Here is a 21,198-nt window from a genome sequence, read left to right on the forward strand (position 1 = left end):
ATAAAACAGAAAAGATCATAGAAAAATAACATTTGTAGAAGATTAAACACAGAAGTGCAGGAAGTTCATCTCCCAAACGAACAAACAGACATTAGTAACGATTTCCACCCTCGAAGGAAAGGAACGTCTCCCAGTAGTACGCTAAGAGCTTCAGTAACCGAGCCCGGGTCCCAAACGGTCCGAGGATTACGCCACAGTGTGGCCAAGCAGAGCCTTCAGGTGCGGCAGTAACAGCAGGCCAGGACATGAAGCCCTTCACAGTAGTGTACATAGCTCATAGAGTGTGTGTGTGTGTAATGCCACGTTATTGATATTAGTGTTAGAATGGGAGGGGTCAGATAGGCTGAATCTTGGAAGAGCAGTTCTGAAATGCAAGGCGAGGTTCGAGGTGGGCGGGGTTATTTAAATAAGCGCAATAGTGTGATGTTTAAACGTTGGACCAGCTCTGCATAACTGACTCCCTCTGATCTCTGTACAGTGGAGGTAAACAGAAGCAGGTATCCGTCGCCATGACTACAACACAGATACAGCCCATAATTTATCTCCTATCCAAATCCACCAGTGCAGCTACATGAGTCTTCTGAGTTTTATATAGATGGTGATGATGATGATGATGATGATGGTAAAATGGTGAATAGAGAATCTGAACTAATGCAGTTTTCTTTAGGGACTACTTTCTGTAGCTGCACTACACCCTGCAGCATGTATCCCTCCACCATTTTAATGATCTGGTTCTAAAAGCAGGTTCTAGAGCCGGACTCTTCTCAGAACTCTGGTAGAACCGTGTCTCAGGCATCAGGCAGCGTCTTCATCACCATTAGGTGAAGAACTTTCTGTGAGGAGCTTTTATTATTAGAGCTTCAGACGTCTGCTTCCCTTCTCCTCCACTGTAGAACCACAGCTCTGACTGGGGGAGCTTATCTAGAACCTCCACTGTTCATTCTCTGTTTATATTGGCACCCCCCCAAAAAAAATCTAACCCTGTAGTGAGGCACTGAAAGTAGCCTTCAGTACTGCCGACAGTAGAGAGCTCTGCTGTGCGAGTGGCTTAGAGCCCTTCCAGTAAGTCTCAAACGGAAGGGGTTCCGCTGGGGAAAGCTGGGGAACCCTGGGGAACGCTGGGGACCTGTGAAATGAATATAATGCCACATAAACTGACACAGTCACCAGTAATGGTGATCAGTGAGCTTCTACAAACACTAATGTGACCCGCCTGGGTCCGCGCTGAGGCTTAAGGACTAATACTGCGGAATACGGATGCCTGGGAAAAGCCGACAGAGCTGTTGAGACTCTAAGAACAGCGCCCCCTGCGGGTTCAGGCTAAATACGACCTTCTCCTAGAGTTCAGGCAGCTATGATCTCTACCCATCACTCTTCAGTAGTGTTTTACACCTCTCCCCCCCCCCCCCCCCCTCCCTCTCTCTCTTTCAGATCTGAGGAGCTGGATCTCAAACATGTGTGGGTGACCCGGTCCATGAAATTCCAGAGCAAATTGACCTTATATGAAGATGGGTTATCAGAAAAGCACCACACTCTGAAGCTTAAATGATGGGAAGTCTGGCAACCCCAGACTCAGAATTTTCCAGAGAGGAGGTTCTGGAACCAGGTTCCCGAAGGTTCTGGATCTTCTTCGGCTGAATCCGGGATGAGGAACTGCGAAGACGTCACGGAGGTGGGGCTTCCTAGAGATCCGCTGAAGTTCTCGGCCTCTGGAGAGTTCGCCTGCCAGGAGCACTGAGGCTTGTACCCGACGCTCGAGCTCTCCTGCTGGGGCTCGCTCTCGAACCCGTCCGCCGGCTCGTCCGCGCTCTCTGCCGGCTGCGTCTGGGGCCGGTAGCCATAGGCAGGCGCCCAGCGTGAGGAAGCGGGGCTCTGGATGCCCGTGTAGGTCACCTGCGTCTGAGCGGAATCCACGGAGCTGGTGGAGGACCCTGATGTGTCGGAGGTGTGGTTGCTATGGGAACCATCGGTAACCAGCTGGTTGTAGTATCTAAGGAGGGTGGGTTCGTCCGAGTCCGTGTCCGCTTCCACGTTTTCGTCGATGGAGCCGTCGTCGTACGTGTCCTCCTCCGGCACCGGAAAAAGGCCCTTCTTGGCCGAGTCCCACTCTGGACTCTCCACAATGTGGACCAGGCTGTGGGGGGGCGGCTTCACGTCCAGAGGAGCCTGAACACACACACAACAGTTACATCAGCGGAGCTGCAGTAGAGAAAGACTGTAATTTAAACAGAGGGAGGGGAGGAACTTTACCGGAGGAGCTGACCAATCCCCCGTCAGTTTGGGTCCAGGAATCTCGGGATAGAAAGCTTTCTTCACCCTAAAACGAATCACACCATCAGTCCAAACACATCCACCACAGACAAGGCACACTGATACTAACAATAGTGCAGAGAATGCAGCGTGTGGTGTAAACAGGTGGTGTAAGGAGAATGCAGCGCGTGGTGTAAACAGATGGTGTAAGGAGAATGCAGCGTGTGGTGTAAACAGGTGGTGTAAACACCACACGCTGCATTCTATGTTTGTAGAATGCAGCGTGTGGTGTAAACAGGTGGTGTAGGGAGAATGCAGCGTGTGGTGTAAACAGGTGGTGTAGGGAGAATGCAGTGTGTGGTGTAAACAGATGGTGTTAACACCACACGCTTCATTCTCCCTACACCACCTGTAAACACCACACGCTGCATTCTATGTTTGTAGAATGCAGCGTGTGGTGTAAACAGGTGGTGTAGGGAAAATGCAGCGTGTGGTGTAAACAGGTGGTGTAGGGATAATGCAACATGTGGTGTAAACAGGTTGTGTAGGGAGAATGCAGCGTGTGGTGTAAACAGGTGGTGTAAGGAGAATGCAGCGTGTGGTGTAAACAGGTGGTGTAAACACCACACGCTGCATTCTATGTTTGTAGAATGCAGCGTGTGGTGTAAACAGGTGGTGTAAACACCACACGCTGCATTCTATGTTTGTAGAATGCAGTGTGAGGTGTAAACAGGTGGTGTAGGGAGAATGCAGCGTGTGGTGTAAACAGGTGGTGTAGGGAGAATGCAGCGTGTGGTGTAAACAGGTGGTGTAAACACCACACGCTGCATTCTATGTTTGTAGAATGCAGCGTGTGGTGTAAACAGGTGGTGTAGGGAGAATGCAGCGTGTGGTGTAAACAGGTGGTGTAGGGAGAATGCAGTGTGTGGTGTAAACAGATGGTGTTAACACCACACGCTTCATTCTCCCTACACCACCTGTAAACACCACACGCTGCATTCTATGTTTGTAGAATGCAGCGTGTGGTGTAAACAGGTGGTGTAGGGAAAATGCAGCGTGTGGTGTAAACAGGTGGTGTAGGGATAATGCAACATGTGGTGTAAACAGGTTGTGTAGGGAGAATGCAGCGTGTGGTGTAAACAGGTGGTGTAAGGAGAATGCAGCGTGTGGTGTAAACAGGTGGTGTAAACACCACACGCTGCATTCTATGTTTGTAGAATGCAGCGTGTGGTGTAAACAGGTGGTGTAAACACCACACGCTGCATTCTATGTTTGTAGAATGCAGTGTGAGGTGTAAACAGGTGGTGTAGGGAGAATGCAGCGTGTGGTGTAAACAGGTGGTGTAGGGAGAATGCAGCGTGTGGTGGAAACAGGTGGTGTAGGGATAATGCAGCGTGTGGTGGAAACAGGTTGTGTAGGGAGAATGCAGCGTGTGGTGTAAACAGATAGTGTAAACACCACACGCTGCATTCTATGTTTGTAGAATGCAGCGTGTGGTGTAAACAGGTGGTGTAGGGATAATGCAGCGTGTGGTGTAAACAGGTGGTGTATGGAGAATGCAGCGTGTGGTGTAAACAGATGGTGTAAACACCACACGCTGCATTCTATGTTTGTAGAATGCAGCGTGTGGTGTAAACAGGTGGTGTAGGGAGAATGCAGCGTGTGGTGTAAACAGGTGGTGTAGAGAGAATGCAGCGTGTGGTGTAAACAGGTTGTGTAAGGAGAATGCAGCGTGTGGTGTAAACAGGTGGTGTAGGGAGAATGCAGCGTGTGGTGTAAACAGGTGGTGTAGGGAGAATGCAGCGTGTGGTGTAAACAGGTTGTGTAAGGAGAATGCAGCGTGTGGTGTAAACAGGTGGTGTAGGGAGAATGCAGCGTGTGGTGTAAACAGGTTGTGTAGGGAGAATGCAGCGTGTGGTGTAAACAGGTGGTGTAGGGAGAATGCAGCGTGTGGTGTAAACAGGTGGTGTAGGGAGAATGCAGCGTGTGGTGTAAACAGGTTGTGTAGGGAGAATGCAGCGTGTGGTGTAAACAGGTGGTGTAAGGAGAATGCAGCGTGTGGTGTAAACAGGTGGTGTAAACACCACACGCTGCATTCTATGTTTGTAGAATGCAGCGTGTGGTGTAAACAGGTGGTGTAGGGAGAATGCAGCGTGTGGTGTAAACAGGTGGTGTATGGAGAATGCAGTGTGTGGTGTAAACAGATGGTGTAAACACCACACGCTGCATTCTATGTTTGTAGAATGCAGCGTGTGGTGTAAACAGGTGGTGTAGAGGGAATGCAGCTTGTGGTGTAAACAGGTGGTGTAGGGAGAATGCAGCGTGTGGTGTAAACAGGTCGTGCAGGGAGAATGCAGCGTGTGGTGTAAACAGGTTGTGTAAGGAGAATGCAGCGTGTGGTGTAAACAGGTGGTGTAGGGAGAATGCAGCGTGTGGTGGAAACAGGTGGTGTAAGGAGAATGCAGCATGTGGTGTAAACAGATGGTGTAAACACCACACGCTGCATTCTATGTTTGTAGAATGCAGCATGAGGTGTAAACAGGTGGTGTATGGAGAATGCAGCGTGTGGTGTAAACAGATGGTGTAAACACCACACGCTGCATTCTATGTTTGTAGAATGCAGCGTGTGGTGTAAACAGGTGGTGTAGGGAGAATGCAGCGTGTGGTGTAAACAGGTTGTGTAAGGAGAATGCAGCGTGTGGTGTAAACAGGTGGTGTAGGGAGAATGCAGCGTGTGGTGTAAACAGGTGGTGTAGGGAGAATGCAGCGTGTGGTGGAAACAGGTGGTGTAAGGAGAATGCAGCGTGTGGTGTAAACAGATGGTGTAAACACCACACGCTGCATTCTATGTTTGTAGAATACAGCGTGTGGTGTAAACAGGTGGTGTAGGGAGAATGCAGCGTGTGGTGTAAACAGGTGGTGTAGGGATAATGCAGCATGTGGTGTAAACAGATGGTGTTAACACCACACGCTGCATTCTATGTTTGTAGAATGCAGCGTGTGGTGTAAACAGGTGGTGTAGGGAGAATGCAGCGTGTGGTGTAAACAGGTTGTGTAGGGAGAATGCAGCGTGTGGTGTAAACAGGTGGTGTAAGGAGAATGCAGCGTGTGGTGTAAACAGGTGGTGTAAACACCACACGCTGCATTCTATGTTTGTAGAATGCAGCGTGTGGTGTAAACAGGTGGTGTAGGGAGAATGCAGCGTGTGGTGGAAACAGGTGGTGTAAGGAGAATGCAGCGTGTGGTGTAAACAGATGGTGTAAACACCACACGCTGCATTCTATGTTTGTAGAATGCAGCATGTGGTGTAAACAGGTGGTGTATGGAGAATGCAGCGTGTGGTGTAAACAGATGGTGTAAACACCACACGCTGCATTCTATGTTTGTAGAATGCAGCGTGTGGTGTAAACAGGTGGTGTAGGGAGAATGCAGCGTGTGGTGTAAACAGGTTGTGTAAGGAGAATGCAGCGTGTGGTGTAAACAGGTGGTGTAGGGAGAATGCAGCGTGTGGTGTAAACAGGTGGTGTAGGGAGAATGCAGCGTGTGGTGTAAACAGATGGTGTAAACACCACACGCTGCATTCTATGTTTGTAGAATACAGCGTGTGGTGTAAACAGGTGGTGTAGGGAGAATGCAGCGTGTGGCGTAAACAGGTGGTGTAGGGATAATGCAGCATGTGGTGTAAACAGATGGTGTTAACACCACACGCTGCATTCTATGTTTGTAGAATGCAGCATGTGGTGTAAACAGGTGGTGTAGGGAGAATGCAGCGTGTGGTGTAAACAGGTGGTGTAGGGATAATGCAGCATGTGGTGTAAACACCACACGCTGCATTCTATGTTTGTAGAATGCAGCATGTGGTGTAAACAGGTGGTGTAGGGAGAATGCAGCGTGTGGTGTAAACAGATGGTGTTAACACCACACGCTGCATTCTATGTTTGTAGAATGCAGCATGTGGTGTAAACAGGTGGTGTAGGGAGAATGCAGCGTGTGGTGTAAACAGGTGGTGTAGGGATAATGCAGCATGTGGTGTAAACAGATGGTGTTAACACCACACGCTGCATTCTATGTTTGTAGAATGCAGCATGTGGTGTAAACAGGTGGTGTAGGGAGAATGCAGCGTGTGGTGTAAACAGATGGTGTTAACACCACACGCTGCATTCTATGTTTGTAGAATACAGCGTGTGGTGTAAACAGGTGGTGTAGGGAGAATGCAGCGTGTGGTGTAAACAGGTGGTGTAGGGATAATGCAGCATGTGGTGTAAACAGATGGTGTTAACACCACACGCTGCATTCTATGTTTGTAGAATGCAGTGTGTGGTGTAAACAGGTGGTGTAGGGAGAATGCAGCGTGTGGTGTAAACAGGTGGTGTAGGGAGAATGCAGCGTGTGGTGTAAACAGGTTGTGTAAGGAGAATGCAGCGTGTGGTGTAAACAGGTTGTGTAAGGAGAATGCAGCGTGTGGTGTAAACAGGTGGTGTATGGAGAATGCAGCGTGTGGTGTAAACAGATGGTGTAGGGAGAATGCAGCGTGTGGTGTAAACAGATGGTGTAAACACCACACGCTGCATTCTATGTTTGTAGAATGCAGCGTGTGGTGTAAACAGGTGGTGTAGGGAGAATGCAGCATGTGGTGTAAAAAGATGGTGTATGGAGAATGCAGCGTGTGGTGTAAACAGATGGTGTATAGAGAATGCAGCGTGTGGTGTAAACAGGTGGTGTAGGGAGAATGCAGCATGTGGTGTAAAAAGATGGTGTATGAAGAATGCAGCGTGTGGTGTAAACAGATGGTGTATAGAGAATGCAGCGTGTGGTGTAAGGAGAATGCAGCGTGTGGTGTAAACAGGTTGTGTAAGGAGAATGCAGCGTGTGGTGTAAACAGGTGGTGTAGGGAGAATGCAGCGTGTGGTGTAAACAGGTGGTGTAGGGAGAATGCAGCGTGTGGTGGAAACAGGTGGTGTAAGGAGAATGCAGCGTGTGGTGTAAACAGATGGTGTAAACACCACACGCTGCATTCTATGTTTGTAGAATACAGCGTGTGGTGTAAACAGGTGGTGTAGGGAGAATGCAGCGTGTGGTGTAAACAGGTGGTGTAGGGATAATGCAGCATGTGGTGTAAACAGATGGTGTTAACACCACACGCTGCATTCTATGTTTGTAGAATGCAGCGTGTGGTGTAAACAGGTGGTGTAGGGAGAATGCAGCGTGTGGTGTAAACAGGTTGTGTAGGGAGAATGCAGCGTGTGGTGTAAACAGGTGGTGTAAGGAGAATGCAGCGTGTGGTGTAAACAGGTGGTGTAAACACCACACGCTGCATTCTATGTTTGTAGAATGCAGCGTGTGGTGTAAACAGGTGGTGTAGGGAGAATGCAGCGTGTGGTGTAAACAGGTGGTGTATGGAGAATGCAGTGTGTGGTGTAAACAGATGGTGTAAACACCACACGCTGCATTCTATGTTTGTAGAATGCAGCGTGTGGTGTAAACAGGTGGTGTAGGGAGAATGCAGCGTGTGGTGTAAACAGGTCGTGTAGGGAGAATGCAGCGTGTGGTGTAAACAGGTTGTGTAAGGAGAATGCAGCGTGTGGTGTAAACAGGTGGTGTAGGGAGAATGCAGCGTGTGGTGGAAACAGGTGGTGTAAGGAGAATGCAGCGTGTGGTGTAAACAGATGGTGTAAACACCACACGCTGCATTCTATGTTTGTAGAATGCAGCATGTGGTGTAAACAGGTGGTGTATGGAGAATGCAGCGTGTGGTGTAAACAGATGGTGTAAACACCACACGCTGCATTCTATGTTTGTAGAATGCAGCGTGTGGTGTAAACAGGTGGTGTAGGGAGAATGCAGCGTGTGGTGTAAACAGGTTGTGTAAGGAGAATGCAGCGTGTGGTGTAAACAGGTGGTGTAGGGAGAATGCAGCGTGTGGTGTAAACAGGTGGTGTAGGGAGAATGCAGCGTGTGGTGTAAACAGATGGTGTAAACACCACACGCTGCATTCTATGTTTGTAGAATACAGCGTGTGGTGTAAACAGGTGGTGTAGGGAGAATGCAGCGTGTGGCGTAAACAGGTGGTGTAGGGATAATGCAGCATGTGGTGTAAACAGATGGTGTTAACACCACACGCTGCATTCTATGTTTGTAGAATGCAGCATGTGGTGTAAACAGGTGGTGTAGGGAGAATGCAGCGTGTGGTGTAAACAGGTGGTGTAGGGATAATGCAGCATGTGGTGTAAACACCACACGCTGCATTCTATGTTTGTAGAATGCAGCATGTGGTGTAAACAGGTGGTGTAGGGAGAATGCAGCGTGTGGTGTAAACAGATGGTGTTAACACCACACGCTGCATTCTATGTTTGTAGAATGCAGCATGTGGTGTAAACAGGTGGTGTAGGGAGAATGCAGCGTGTGGTGTAAACAGGTGGTGTAGGGATAATGCAGCATGTGGTGTAAACAGATGGTGTTAACACCACACGCTGCATTCTATGTTTGTAGAATGCAGCATGTGGTGTAAACAGGTGGTGTAGGGAGAATGCAGCGTGTGGTGTAAACAGATGGTGTTAACACCACACGCTGCATTCTATGTTTGTAGAATACAGCGTGTGGTGTAAACAGGTGGTGTAGGGAGAATGCAGCGTGTGGTGTAAACAGGTGGTGTAGGGATAATGCAGCATGTGGTGTAAACAGATGGTGTTAACACCACACGCTGCATTCTATGTTTGTAGAATGCAGTGTGTGGTGTAAACAGGTGGTGTAGGGAGAATGCAGCGTGTGGTGTAAACAGGTGGTGTAGGGAGAATGCAGCGTGTGGTGTAAACAGGTTGTGTAAGGAGAATGCAGCGTGTGGTGTAAACAGGTTGTGTAAGGAGAATGCAGCGTGTGGTGTAAACAGGTGGTGTATGGAGAATGCAGCGTGTGGTGTAAACAGATGGTGTAGGGAGAATGCAGCGTGTGGTGTAAACAGATGGTGTAAACACCACACGCTGCATTCTATGTTTGTAGAATGCAGCATGTGGTGTAAACAGGTGGTGTATGGAGAATGCAGCGTGTGGTGTAAACAGATGGTGTAAACACCACACGCTGTATTCTATGTTTGTAGAATACAGCGTGTGGTGTAAACAGGTGGTGTACGGAGAATGCAGCGTGTGGTGTAAACAGATGGTGTAAACACCACACGCTGCATTCTATGTTTGTAGAATGCAGCGTGTGGTGTAAACAGGTGGTGTAGGGAGAATGCAGCGTGTGGTGTAAACAGATGGTGTTAACACCACACGCTTCATTCTCCCTACACCACCTGTAAACACCACACGCTGCATTCTATGTTTGTAGAATGCAGCGTGTGGTGTAAACAGGTGGTGTAGAGGGAATGCAGCTTGTGGTGTAAACAGGTGGTGTGGGGAGAATGCAGCGTGTGGTGTAAACAGATGGTGTAGGGAGAATGCAGCGTGTGGTGTAAACAGATGGTGTAAACACCACACGCTGCATTCTATGTTTGTAGAATGCAGCGTGTGGTGTAAACAGGTGGTGTAGGGAGAATGCAGCGTGTGGTGTAAACAGGTTGTGTAAGGAGAATGCAGCGTGTGGTGTAAACAGGTGGTGTACGGAGAATGCAGCGTGTGGTGTAAACAGGTGGTGTAGGGAGAATGCAGCGTGTGGTGTAAACAGATGGTGTAAACACCACACGCTGCATTCTATGTTTGTAGAATGCAGCGTGTGGTGTAAACAGGTGGTGTAGGGAGAATGCAGCGTGTGGTGTAAACAGGTTGTGTAAGGAGAATGCAGCGTGTGGTGTAAACAGATGGTGTAAACACCACACGCTGCATTCTATGTTTGTAGAATGCAGCATGTGGTGTAAACAGGTGGTGTATGGAGAATGCAGCGTGTGGTGTAAACAGATGGTGTAAACACCACACGCTGTATTCTATGTTTGTAGAATGCAGCGTGTGGTGTAAACAGGTGGTGTAGGGAGAATGCAGCGTGTGGTGTAAACAGGTGGTGTAAGGAGAATGCAGCGTGTGGTGTAAACAGGTGGTGTAAACACCACACGCTGCATTCTATGTTTGTAGAATGCAGCGTGTGGTGTAAACAGGTGGTGTAGGGAGAATGCAGCGTGTGGTGTAAACAGGTGGTGTATGGAGAATGCAGTGTGTGGTGTAAACAGATGGTGTAAACACCACACGCTGCATTCTATGTTTGTAGAATGCAGCATGTGGTGTAAACAGATGGTGTTAACACCACACGCTTCATTCTCCCTACACCACCTGTAAACACCACACGCTGCATTCTATGTTTGTAGAATGCAGCGTGTGGTGTAAACAGGTGGTGTAGAGGGAATGCAGCTTGTGGTGTAAACAGGTGGTGTAGGGAGAATGCAGCGTGTGGTGTAAACAGGTCGTGTAGGGAGAATGCAGCGTGTGGTGTAAACAGGTGGTGTAGGGAGAATGCAGCGTGTGGTGGAAACAGGTGGTGTAAGGAGAATGCAGCGTGTGGTGTAAACAGATGGTGTAAACACCACACGCTGCATTCTATGTTTGTAGAATGCAGCGTGTGGTGTAAACAGGTGGTGTAGGGAGAATGCAGCGTGTGGTGTAAACAGGTCGTGTAGGGAGAATGCAGCGTGTGGTGTAAACAGGTTGTGTAAGGAGAATGCAGCGTGTGGTGTAAACAGGTGGTGTAGGGAGAATGCAGCGTGTGGTGTAAACAGGTGGTGTACGGAGAATGCAGCGTGTGGTGTAAACAGATGGTGTAAACACCACACGCTGCATTCTATGTTTGTAGAATGCAGCGTGTGGTGTAAACAGGTGGTGTAGGGAGAATGCAGCGTGTGGTGTAAACAGATGGTGTTAACACCACACGCTTCATTCTCCCTACACCACCTGTAAACACCACACGCTGCATTCTATGTTTGTAGAATGCAGCGTGTGGTGTAAACAGGTGGTGTAGAGGGAATGCAGCTTGTGGTTTAAACAGGTGGTGTGGGGAGAATGCAGCGTGTGGTGTAAACAGATGGTGTAGGGAGAATGCAGCGTGTGGTGTAAACAGATAGTGTAAACACCACACGCTGCATTCTATGTTTGTAGAATGCAGCGTGTGGTGTAAACAGGTGGTGTAGGGAGAATGCAGCGTGTGGTGTAAACAGGTTGTGTAAGGAGAATGCAGCGTGTGGTGTAAACAGGTGGTGTACGGAGAATGCAGCGTGTGGTGTAAACAGATGGTGTAAACACCACACGCTGCATTCTATGTTTGTAGAATGCAGCGTGTGGTGTAAACAGGTGGTGTAGGGAGAATGCAGCGTGTGGTGTAAACAGGTTGTGTAAGGAGAATGCAGTGTGTGGTGTAAACAGATGGTGTAAACACCACACGCTGCATTCTATGTTTGTAGAATGCAGCGTGTGGTGTAAACAGATGGTGTAGGGAGAATGCAGCGTGTGGTGTAAACAGATGGTGTAAACACCACACGCTGCATTCTATGTTTGTAGAATGCAGCATGTGGTGTAAACAGGTGGTGTATGGAGAATGCAGCGTGTGGTGTAAACAGATGGTGTAAACACCACACGCTGTATTCTATGTTTGTAGAATGCAGCGTGTGGTGTAAACAGGTGGTGTAAGGAGAATGCAGCGTGTGGTGTAAACAGGTGGTGTAAACACCACACGCTGCATTCTATGTTTGTAGAATACAGCGTGTGGTGTAAACAGGTGGTGTACGGAGAATGCAGCGTGTGGTGTAAACAGATGGTGTAAACACCACACGCTGCATTCTATGTTTGTAGAATGCAGCGTGTGGTGTAAACAGGTGGTGTAGGGAGAATGCAGCGTGTGGTGTAAACAGATGGTGTTAACACCACACGCTTCATTCTCCCTACACCACCTGTAAACACCACACGCTGCATTCTATGTTTGTAGAATGCAGCGTGTGGTGTAAACAGGTGGTGTAGAGGGAATGCAGCTTGTGGTGTAAACAGGTGGTGTGGGGAGAATGCAGCGTGTGGTGTAAACAGATGGTGTAGGGAGAATGCAGCGTGTGGTGTAAACAGATGGTGTAAACACCACACGCTGCATTCTATGTTTGTAGAATGCAGCGTGTGGTGTAAACAGGTGGTGTAGGGAGAATGCAGCGTGTGGTGTAAACAGGTTGTGTAAGGAGAATGCAGCGTGTGGTGTAAACAGGTGGTGTACGGAGAATGCAGCGTGTGGTGTAAACAGGTGGTGTAGGGAGAATGCAGCGTGTGGTGTAAACAGATGGTGTAAACACCACACGCTGCATTCTATGTTTGTAGAATGCAGCGTGTGGTGTAAACAGGTGGTGTAGGGAGAATGCAGCGTGTGGTGTAAACAGGTTGTGTAAGGAGAATGCAGCGTGTGGTGTAAACAGATGGTGTAAACACCACACGCTGCATTCTATGTTTGTAGAATGCAGCATGTGGTGTAAACAGGTGGTGTATGGAGAATGCAGCGTGTGGTGTAAACAGATGGTGTAAACACCACACGCTGTATTCTATGTTTGTAGAATGCAGCGTGTGGTGTAAACAGGTGGTGTAGGGAGAATGCAGCGTGTGGTGTAAACAGGTGGTGTAAGGAGAATGCAGCGTGTGGTGTAAACAGGTGGTGTAAACACCACACGCTGCATTCTATGTTTGTAGAATGCAGCGTGTGGTGTAAACAGGTGGTGTAGGGAGAATGCAGCGTGTGGTGTAAACAGGTGGTGTATGGAGAATGCAGTGTGTGGTGTAAACAGATGGTGTAAACACCACACGCTGCATTCTATGTTTGTAGAATGCAGCATGTGGTGTAAACAGATGGTGTTAACACCACACGCTTCATTCTCCCTACACCACCTGTAAACACCACACGCTGCATTCTATGTTTGTAGAATGCAGCGTGTGGTGTAAACAGGTGGTGTAGAGGGAATGCAGCTTGTGGTGTAAACAGGTGGTGTAGGGAGAATGCAGCGTGTGGTGTAAACAGGTCGTGTAGGGAGAATGCAGCGTGTGGTGTAAACAGGTGGTGTAGGGAGAATGCAGCGTGTGGTGGAAACAGGTGGTGTAAGGAGAATGCAGCGTGTGGTGTAAACAGATGGTGTAAACACCACACGCTGCATTCTATGTTTGTAGAATGCAGCGTGTGGTGTAAACAGGTGGTGTAGGGAGAATGCAGCGTGTGGTGTAAACAGGTCGTGTAGGGAGAATGCAGCGTGTGGTGTAAACAGGTTGTGTAAGGAGAATGCAGCGTGTGGTGTAAACAGGTGGTGTAGGGAGAATGCAGCGTGTGGTGTAAACAGGTGGTGTACGGAGAATGCAGCGTGTGGTGTAAACAGATGGTGTAAACACCACACGCTGCATTCTATGTTTGTAGAATGCAGCGTGTGGTGTAAACAGGTGGTGTAGGGAGAATGCAGCGTGTGGTGTAAACAGATGGTGTTAACACCACACGCTTCATTCTCCCTACACCACCTGTAAACACCACACGCTGCATTCTATGTTTGTAGAATGCAGCGTGTGGTGTAAACAGGTGGTGTAGAGGGAATGCAGCTTGTGGTTTAAACAGGTGGTGTGGGGAGAATGCAGCGTGTGGTGTAAACAGATGGTGTAGGGAGAATGCAGCGTGTGGTGTAAACAGATAGTGTAAACACCACACGCTGCATTCTATGTTTGTAGAATGCAGCGTGTGGTGTAAACAGGTGGTGTAGGGAGAATGCAGCGTGTGGTGTAAACAGGTTGTGTAAGGAGAATGCAGCGTGTGGTGTAAACAGGTGGTGTACGGAGAATGCAGCGTGTGGTGTAAACAGATGGTGTAAACACCACACGCTGCATTCTATGTTTGTAGAATGCAGCGTGTGGTGTAAACAGGTGGTGTAGGGAGAATGCAGCGTGTGGTGTAAACAGGTTGTGTAAGGAGAATGCAGTGTGTGGTGTAAACAGATGGTGTAAACACCACACGCTGCATTCTATGTTTGTAGAATGCAGCGTGTGGTGTAAACAGGTGGTGTAGGGAGAATGCAGCGTGTGGTGTAAACAGGTGGTGTAGAGGGAATGCAGCTTGTGGTGTAAACAGGTGGTGTAGGGAGAATGCAGCGTGTGGTGTAAACAGGTCGTGTTGGGAGAATGCAGCGTGTGGTGTAAACAGGTTGTGTAAGGAGAATGCAGCGTGTGGTGTAAACAGGTGGTGTAGGGAGAATGCAGCGTGTGGTGGAAACAGGTGGTGTAAGGAGAATGCAGCGTGTGGTGTAAACAGATGGTGTAAACACCACACGCTGCATTCTATGTTTGTAGAATGCAGCGTGTGGTGTAAACAGGTGGTGTAGGGAGAATTCAGCGTGTGGTGTAAACAGGTCGTGTAGGGAGAATGCAGCGTGTGGTGTAAACAGGTTGTGTAAGGAGAATGCAGCGTGTGGTGTAAACAGGTGGTGTAGGGAGAATGCAGCGTGTGGTGTAAACAGGTGGTGTACGGAGAATGCAGCGTGTGGTGTAAACAGATGGTGTAAACACCACACGCTGCATTCTATGTTTGTAGAATGCAGCGTGTGGTGTAAACAGGTGGTGTAGGGAGAATGCAGCGTGTGGTGTAAACAGATGGTGTTAACACCACACGCTTCATTCTCCCTACACCACCTGTAAACACCACACGCTGCATTCTATGTTTGTAGAATGCAGCGTGTGGTGTAAACAGGTGGTGTAGAGGGAATGCAGCTTGTGGTGTAAACAGGTGGTGTGGGGAGAATGCAGCGTGTGGTGTAAACAGATGGTGTAGGGAGAATGCAGCGTGTGGTGTAAACAGATGGTGTAAACACCACACGCTGCATTCTATGTTTGTAGAATGCAGCGTGTGGTGTAAACAGGTGGTGTAGGGAGAATTCAGCGTGTGGTGTAAACAGGTTGTGTAAGGAGAATGCAGCGTGTGGTGTAAACAGGTGGTGTAGGGAGAATGCAGCGTGTGGTGTAAACAGGTGGTGTACGGAGAATGCAGCGTGTGGTGTAAACAGATGGTGTAAACACCACACGCTGCATTCTATGTTTGTAGAATGCAGCGTGTGGTGTAAACAGGTGGTGTAGGGAGAATGCAGCGTGTGGTGTAAACAGATGGTGTTAACACCACACGCTTCATTCTCCCTACACCACCTGTAAACACCACACGCTGCATTCTATGTTTGTAGAATGCAGTGTGTGGTGTAAACAGGTGGTGTAGAGGGAATGCAGCTTGTGGTGTAAACACCATCTGTTTACACCACACGCTGCATTCTATGTTTGTAGAATGCAGCTTGTGGTGTAAACAGGTGGTGTGGGGAGAATGCAGCGTGTGGTGTAAACAGATGGTGTTAACACCACACGCTTCATTCTCCCTACACCACCTGTAAACACCACACGCTGCATTCTATGTTTGTAGAATGCAGCGTGTGGTGTAAACAGGTGGTGTAGAGGGAATGCAGCTTGTGGTGTAAACAGGTGGTGTGGGGAGAATGCAGCGTGTGGTGTAAACAGATGGTGTAGGGAGAATGGAGCGTGTGGTGTAAACAGATGGTGTAAACACCACACGCTGCATTCTGTGTTTGTAGAATGCAGCGTGTGGTGTAAACAGGTTGTGTAGAGGGAATGCAGCTTGTGGTGTAAACAGGTGGTGTGGGGAGAATGCAGCGTGTGGTGTAAACAGATGGTGTAGGGAGAATGCAGCGTGTGGTGTAAACAGATGGTGTAAACACCACACGCTGCATTCTATGTTTGTAGAATGCAGCGTGTGGTGTAAACAGGTGGTGTAGGGAGAATGCAGCGTGTGGTGTAAACAGGTTGTGTAAGGAGAATGCAGCGTGTGGTGTAAACAGGTGGTGTACGGAGAATGCAGCGTGTGGTGTAAACAGATGGTGTAAACACCACACGCTGCATTCTATGTTTGTAGAATGCAGCATGTGGTGTAAACAGGTGGTGTATGGAGAATGCAGCGTGTGGTGTAAACAGATGGTGTAAACACCACACGCTGTATTCTATGTTTGTAGAATGCAGCGTGTGGTGTAAACAGGTGGTGTAAGGAGAATGCAGCGTGTGGTGTAAACAGGTGGTGTAAACACCACACGCTGCATTCTATGTTTGTAGAATGCAGCGTGTGGTGTAAACAGGTGGTGTACGGAGAATGCAGCGTGTGGTGTAAACAGATGGTGTAAACACCACACGCTGCATTCTATGTTTGTAGAATGCAGCGTGTGGTGTAAACAGGTGGTGTAGGGAGAATGCAGCGTGTGGTGTAAACAGATGGTGTTAACACCACACGCTTCATTCTCCCTACACCACCTGTAAACACCACACGCTGCATTCTATGTTTGTAGAATGCAGCGTGTGGTGTAAACAGGTGGTGTAGAGGGAATGCAGCTTGTGGTGTAAACAGGTGGTGTGGGGAGAATGCAGCGTGTGGTGTAAACAGATGGTGTAGGGAGAATGCAGCGTGTGGTGTAAACAGATGGTGTAAACACCACACGCTGCATTCTATGTTTGTAGAATGCAGCGTGTGGTGTAAACAGGTGGTGTAGGGAGAATGCAGCGTGTGGTGTAAACAGGTTGTGTAAGGAGAATTCAGCGTGTGGTGTAAACAGGTGGTGTACGGAGAATGCAGCGTGTGGTGTAAACAGATGGTGTAAACACCACACGCTGCATTCTATGTTTGTAGAATGCAGCATGTGGTGTAAACAGGTGGTGTATGGAGAATGCAGCGTGTGGTGTAAACAGATGGTGTAAACACCACACGCTGTATTCTATGTTTGTAGAATGCAGCGTGTGGTGTAAACAGGTGGTGTAGGGAGAATGCAGCGTGTGGTGTAAACAGGTTGTGTAAGGAGAATGCAGCGTGTGGTGTAAACAGGTGGTGTAGGGAGAATGCAGCGTGTGGTGTAAACAGGTGGTGTAGGGAGAATGCAGCGTGTGGTGGAAACAGGTGGTGTAAGGAGAATGCAGCGTGTGGTGTAAACAGATGGTGTAAACACCACACGCTGCATTCTATGTTTGTAGAATACAGCGTGTGGTGTAAACAGGTGGTGTAGGGAGAATGCAGCGTGTGGTGTAAACAGGTGGTGTAGGGATAATGCAGCGTGTGGTGTAAACAGATGGTGTTAACACCACACGCTGCATTCTATGTTTGTAGAATGCAGCGTGTGGTGTAAACAGGTGGTGTAGGGAGAATGCAGCGTGTGGTGTAAACAGGTTGTGTGAGGAGAATGCAGCGTGTGGTGTAAACAGGTGGTGTAGGGAGAATGCAGCGTGTGGTGGAAACAGGTGGTGTAAGGAGAATGCAGCGTGTGGTGTAAACAGATGGTGTAAACACCACACGCTGCATTCTATGTTTGTAGAATGCAGCGTGTGGTGTAAACAGGTGGTGTAGGGAGAATGCAGCGTGTGGTGTAAACAGGTGGTGTAAGGAGAATGCAGCGTGTGGTGTAAACAGGTGGTGTAAACACCACACGCTGCATTCTATATTTGTAGAATGCAGCGTGTGGTGTAAACAGGTGGTGTAGGGAGAATGCAGCGTGTGGTGTAAACAGGTGGTGTACGGAGAATGCAGCGTGTGGTGTAAACAGATGGTGTAAACACCACACGCTGCATTCTATGTTTGTAGAATGCAGCATGTGGTGTAAACAGGTGGTGTAAACACCACACGCTGCATTCTATGTTTGTAGAATACAGCGTGTGGTGTAAACAGGTGGTGTAGGGAGAATGCAGCGTGTGGTGTAAACAGGTGGTGTAGGGAGAATGCAGCGTGTGGTGTAAACAGGTTGTGTGAGGAGAATGCAGCGTGTGGTGTAAACAGGTGGTGTAGGGAGAATGCAGCGTGTGGTGTAAACAGGTGGTGTAGGGAGAATGCAGCGTGTGGTGGAAACAGGTGGTGTAAGGAGAATGCAGCGTGTGGTGTAAACAGGTGGTGTAAACACCACACGCTGCATTCTATATTTGTAGAATGCAGCGTGTGGTGTAAACAGGTGGTGTAGGGAGAATGCAGCGTGTGGTGTAAACAGGTGGTGTATGGAGAATGCAGTGTGTGGTGTAAACACCACACGCTGCATTCTATGTTTGTAGAATGCAGCGTGTGGTGTAAACAGGTGGTGTAGGGAGAATGCAGCGTGTGGTGTAAACAGGTCGTGTAGGGAGAATGCAGCGTGTTGTGTAAACAGGTTGTGTAAGGAGAATGCAGCGTGTGGTGTAAACAGGTGGTGTAGGGAGAATGCAGCGTGTGGTGTAAACAGGTGGTGTAAACACCACAAGCTGCATTCTATGTTTGTAGAATGCAGCGTGTGGTGTAAACAGGTGGTGTAGGGAGAATGCAGCATGTGGTGTAAAAAGATGGTGTATGGAGAATGCAGCGTGTGGTGTAAACAGATGGTGTATAGAGAATGCAGCGTGTGGTGTAAACAGGTGGTGTAGGGAGAATGCAGCATGTGGTGTAAAAAGATGGTGTATGAAGAATGCAGCGTGTGGTGTAAACAGATGGTGTATAGAGAATGCAGCGTGTGGTGTAAGGAGAATGCAGCGTGTGGTGTAAACAGGTTGTGTAAGGAGAATGCAGCGTGTGGTGTAAACAGGTGGTGTAGGGAGAATGCAGCGTGTGGTGTAAACAGGTGGTGTAGGGAGAATGCAGCGTGTGGTGTAAATAGATGGTGTTAACACCACACGCTTCATTCTCCCTACACCACCTGTAAACACCACACGCTGCATTCTATGTTTGTAGAATGCAGCTTGTGGTGTAAACAGGTGGTGTAGGGAGAATGCAGCATGTGGTGTAAACAGATGGTGTAGGGAGAATGCAGCGTGTGGTGTAAACAGGTGGTGTAGGGAGAATGCAGTGTGTGGTGTAAACAGATGGTGTTAACACGACACGCTTCATTCTCCCTACACCACCTGTAAACACCACACGCTGCATTCTATGTATGTAGAATGCAGCGTGTGGTGTAAACAGGTGGTGTAGGGAGAATGCAGCATGTGGTGTAAACAGATGGTGTAAACACCACACGTTGCATTCTATGTTTGTAGAATGCAGCGTGTGGTGTAAACAGGTGGTGTAGGGAGAATGCAGCGTGTGGTGTAAACAGGTTGTGTAAGGAGAATGCAGCGTGTGGTGTAAACAGGTGGTGTACGGAGAATGCAGCGTGTGGTGTAAACAGATGGTGTAAACACCACACGCTGCATTCTATGTTTGTAGAATGCAGCATGTGGTGTAAACAGGTGGTGTATGGAGAATGCAGCGTGTGGTGTAAACAGATGGTGTAAACACCACACGCTGTATTCTATGTTTGTAGAATGCAGCGTGTGGTGTAAACAGGTGTGTAAGGAGAATGCAGCGTGTGGTGTAAACAGGTGGTGTAAACACCACACGCTGCATTCTATGTTTGTAGAATGCAGCGTGTGGTGTAAACAGGTGGTGTACGGAGAATGCAGCGTGTGGTGTAAACAGATGGTGTAAACACCACACGCTGCATTCTATGTTTGTAGAATGCAGCGTGTGGTGTAAACAGGTGGTGTAGGGAGAATGCAGCGTGTGGTGTAAACAGATGGTGTTAACACCACACGCTTCATTCTCCCTACACCACCTGTAAACACCACACGCTGCATTCTATGTTTGTAGAATGCAGCTTGTGGTGTAAACAGGTGGTGTAGAGGGAATGCAGCTTGTGGTGTAAACAGGTGGTGTGGGGAGAATGCAGCGTGTGGTGTAAACAGATGGTGTAGGGAGAATGCAGCGTGTGGTGTAAACAGATGGTGTAAACCCACACGCTGCATTCTATGTTTGTAGAATGCAGCGTGTGGTGTAAACAGGTGGTGTAGGGAGAATGCAGCGTGTGTGGTGTAAACAGGTTGTGTAAGGAGAATGCAGCGTGTGGTGTAAACAGGTGGTGTACGGAGAATGCAGCGTGTGGTGTAAACAGATGGTGTAAACACCACACGCTGCATCTATGTTTGTAGAATGCAGCATGTGGTGTAAAGAGGTGGTGTAAACACCACACGCTGCATTCTATGTTTGTAGAATACAGCGTGTGGTGTAAACAGGTGGTGTAGGAGAATGCAGCGTGTGGTGTAAACAGGTGGTGTAGGGAGAATGCAGCGTGTGGTGTAAACAGGTTGTGTGAGGAGAATGCAGCGTGTGGTGTAAACAGGTGGTGTAGGGAGAATGCAGCGTGTGGTGTAAACAGGTGGTGTAGGGAGAATGCAGCGTGTGGTGGAAACAGGTGGTGTAAGGAGAATGCAGCGTGTGGTGTAAACAGATGGTGTAAACACCACACGCTGCATTCTATGTTTGTAGAATGCAGCGTGTGGTGTAAACAGGTTGTGTAGGGAGAATGCAGCGTGTGGTGTAAACAGGTGGTGTAAGGAGAATGCAGCGTGTGGTGTAAACAGGTGGTGTAAACACCACACGCTGCATTCTATATTTGTAGAATGCAGCGTGTGGTGTAAACAGGTGGTGTAGGGAGAATGCAGCGTGTGGTGTAAACAGGTGGTGTATGGAGAATGCAGTGTGTGGTGTAAACACCACACGCTGCATTCTATGTTTGTAGAATGCAGCGTGTGGTGTAAACAGGTGGTGTAGGGAGAATGCAGCGTGTGGTGTAAACAGATGGTGTTAACACCACACGCTTCATTCTCCTACACCACCTGTAAACACCACACGCTGCATTCTATGTTTGTAGAATGCAGCGTGTGGTGTAAACAGGTGGTGTAGAGGGAATGCAGCTTGTGGTGTAAACAGGTGGTGTAGGGAGAATGCAGCGTGTGTGTAAACAGGTCGTGTAGGGAGAATGCAGCGTGTTGTGTAAACAGGTTGTGTAAGGAGAATGCAGCGTGTGGTGTAAACAGGTGGTGTAGGGAGAATGCAGCGTGTGGTGTAAACAGGTGGTGTAACACCACAAGCTGCATTCTATGTTTGTAGAATGCAGCGTGTGGTGTAAACAGGTGGTGTAGGGAGAATGCAGCATGTGGTGTAAAAAGATGA

General features: G+C 48.5%; 1 protein-coding gene across 1 annotated transcript in view; it reads right to left on the minus strand.

The window, feature by feature from the left end:
- Window positions 1-1,404: 1,404 nt before the first annotated feature.
- lifra (LIF receptor subunit alpha a) overlaps window positions 1,405-21,198 on the minus strand; it is a 35,246-nt gene continuing 15,452 nt past the window's right edge. Inside the window, exons 16-18 of the mRNA XM_072671854.1 lie at window positions 20,211-20,223; window positions 2,251-2,375; window positions 1,405-2,166 (exon numbers count right to left, since the gene is read on the minus strand). Coding sequence (XP_072527955.1) covers window positions 1,573-2,166; window positions 2,251-2,375; window positions 20,211-20,223 — 732 coding nt within the window. The 3' untranslated portion in view covers window positions 1,405-1,572. The remainder of the gene's footprint in view (window positions 2,167-2,250; window positions 2,376-20,210; window positions 20,224-21,198) is intronic.

This window comes from Salminus brasiliensis, assembly GCF_030463535.1.
Source record: "Salminus brasiliensis chromosome 20 unlocalized genomic scaffold, fSalBra1.hap2 SUPER_20_unloc_1, whole genome shotgun sequence".
Taxonomy (NCBI): Eukaryota; Metazoa; Chordata; class Actinopteri; order Characiformes; family Bryconidae; genus Salminus; species Salminus brasiliensis.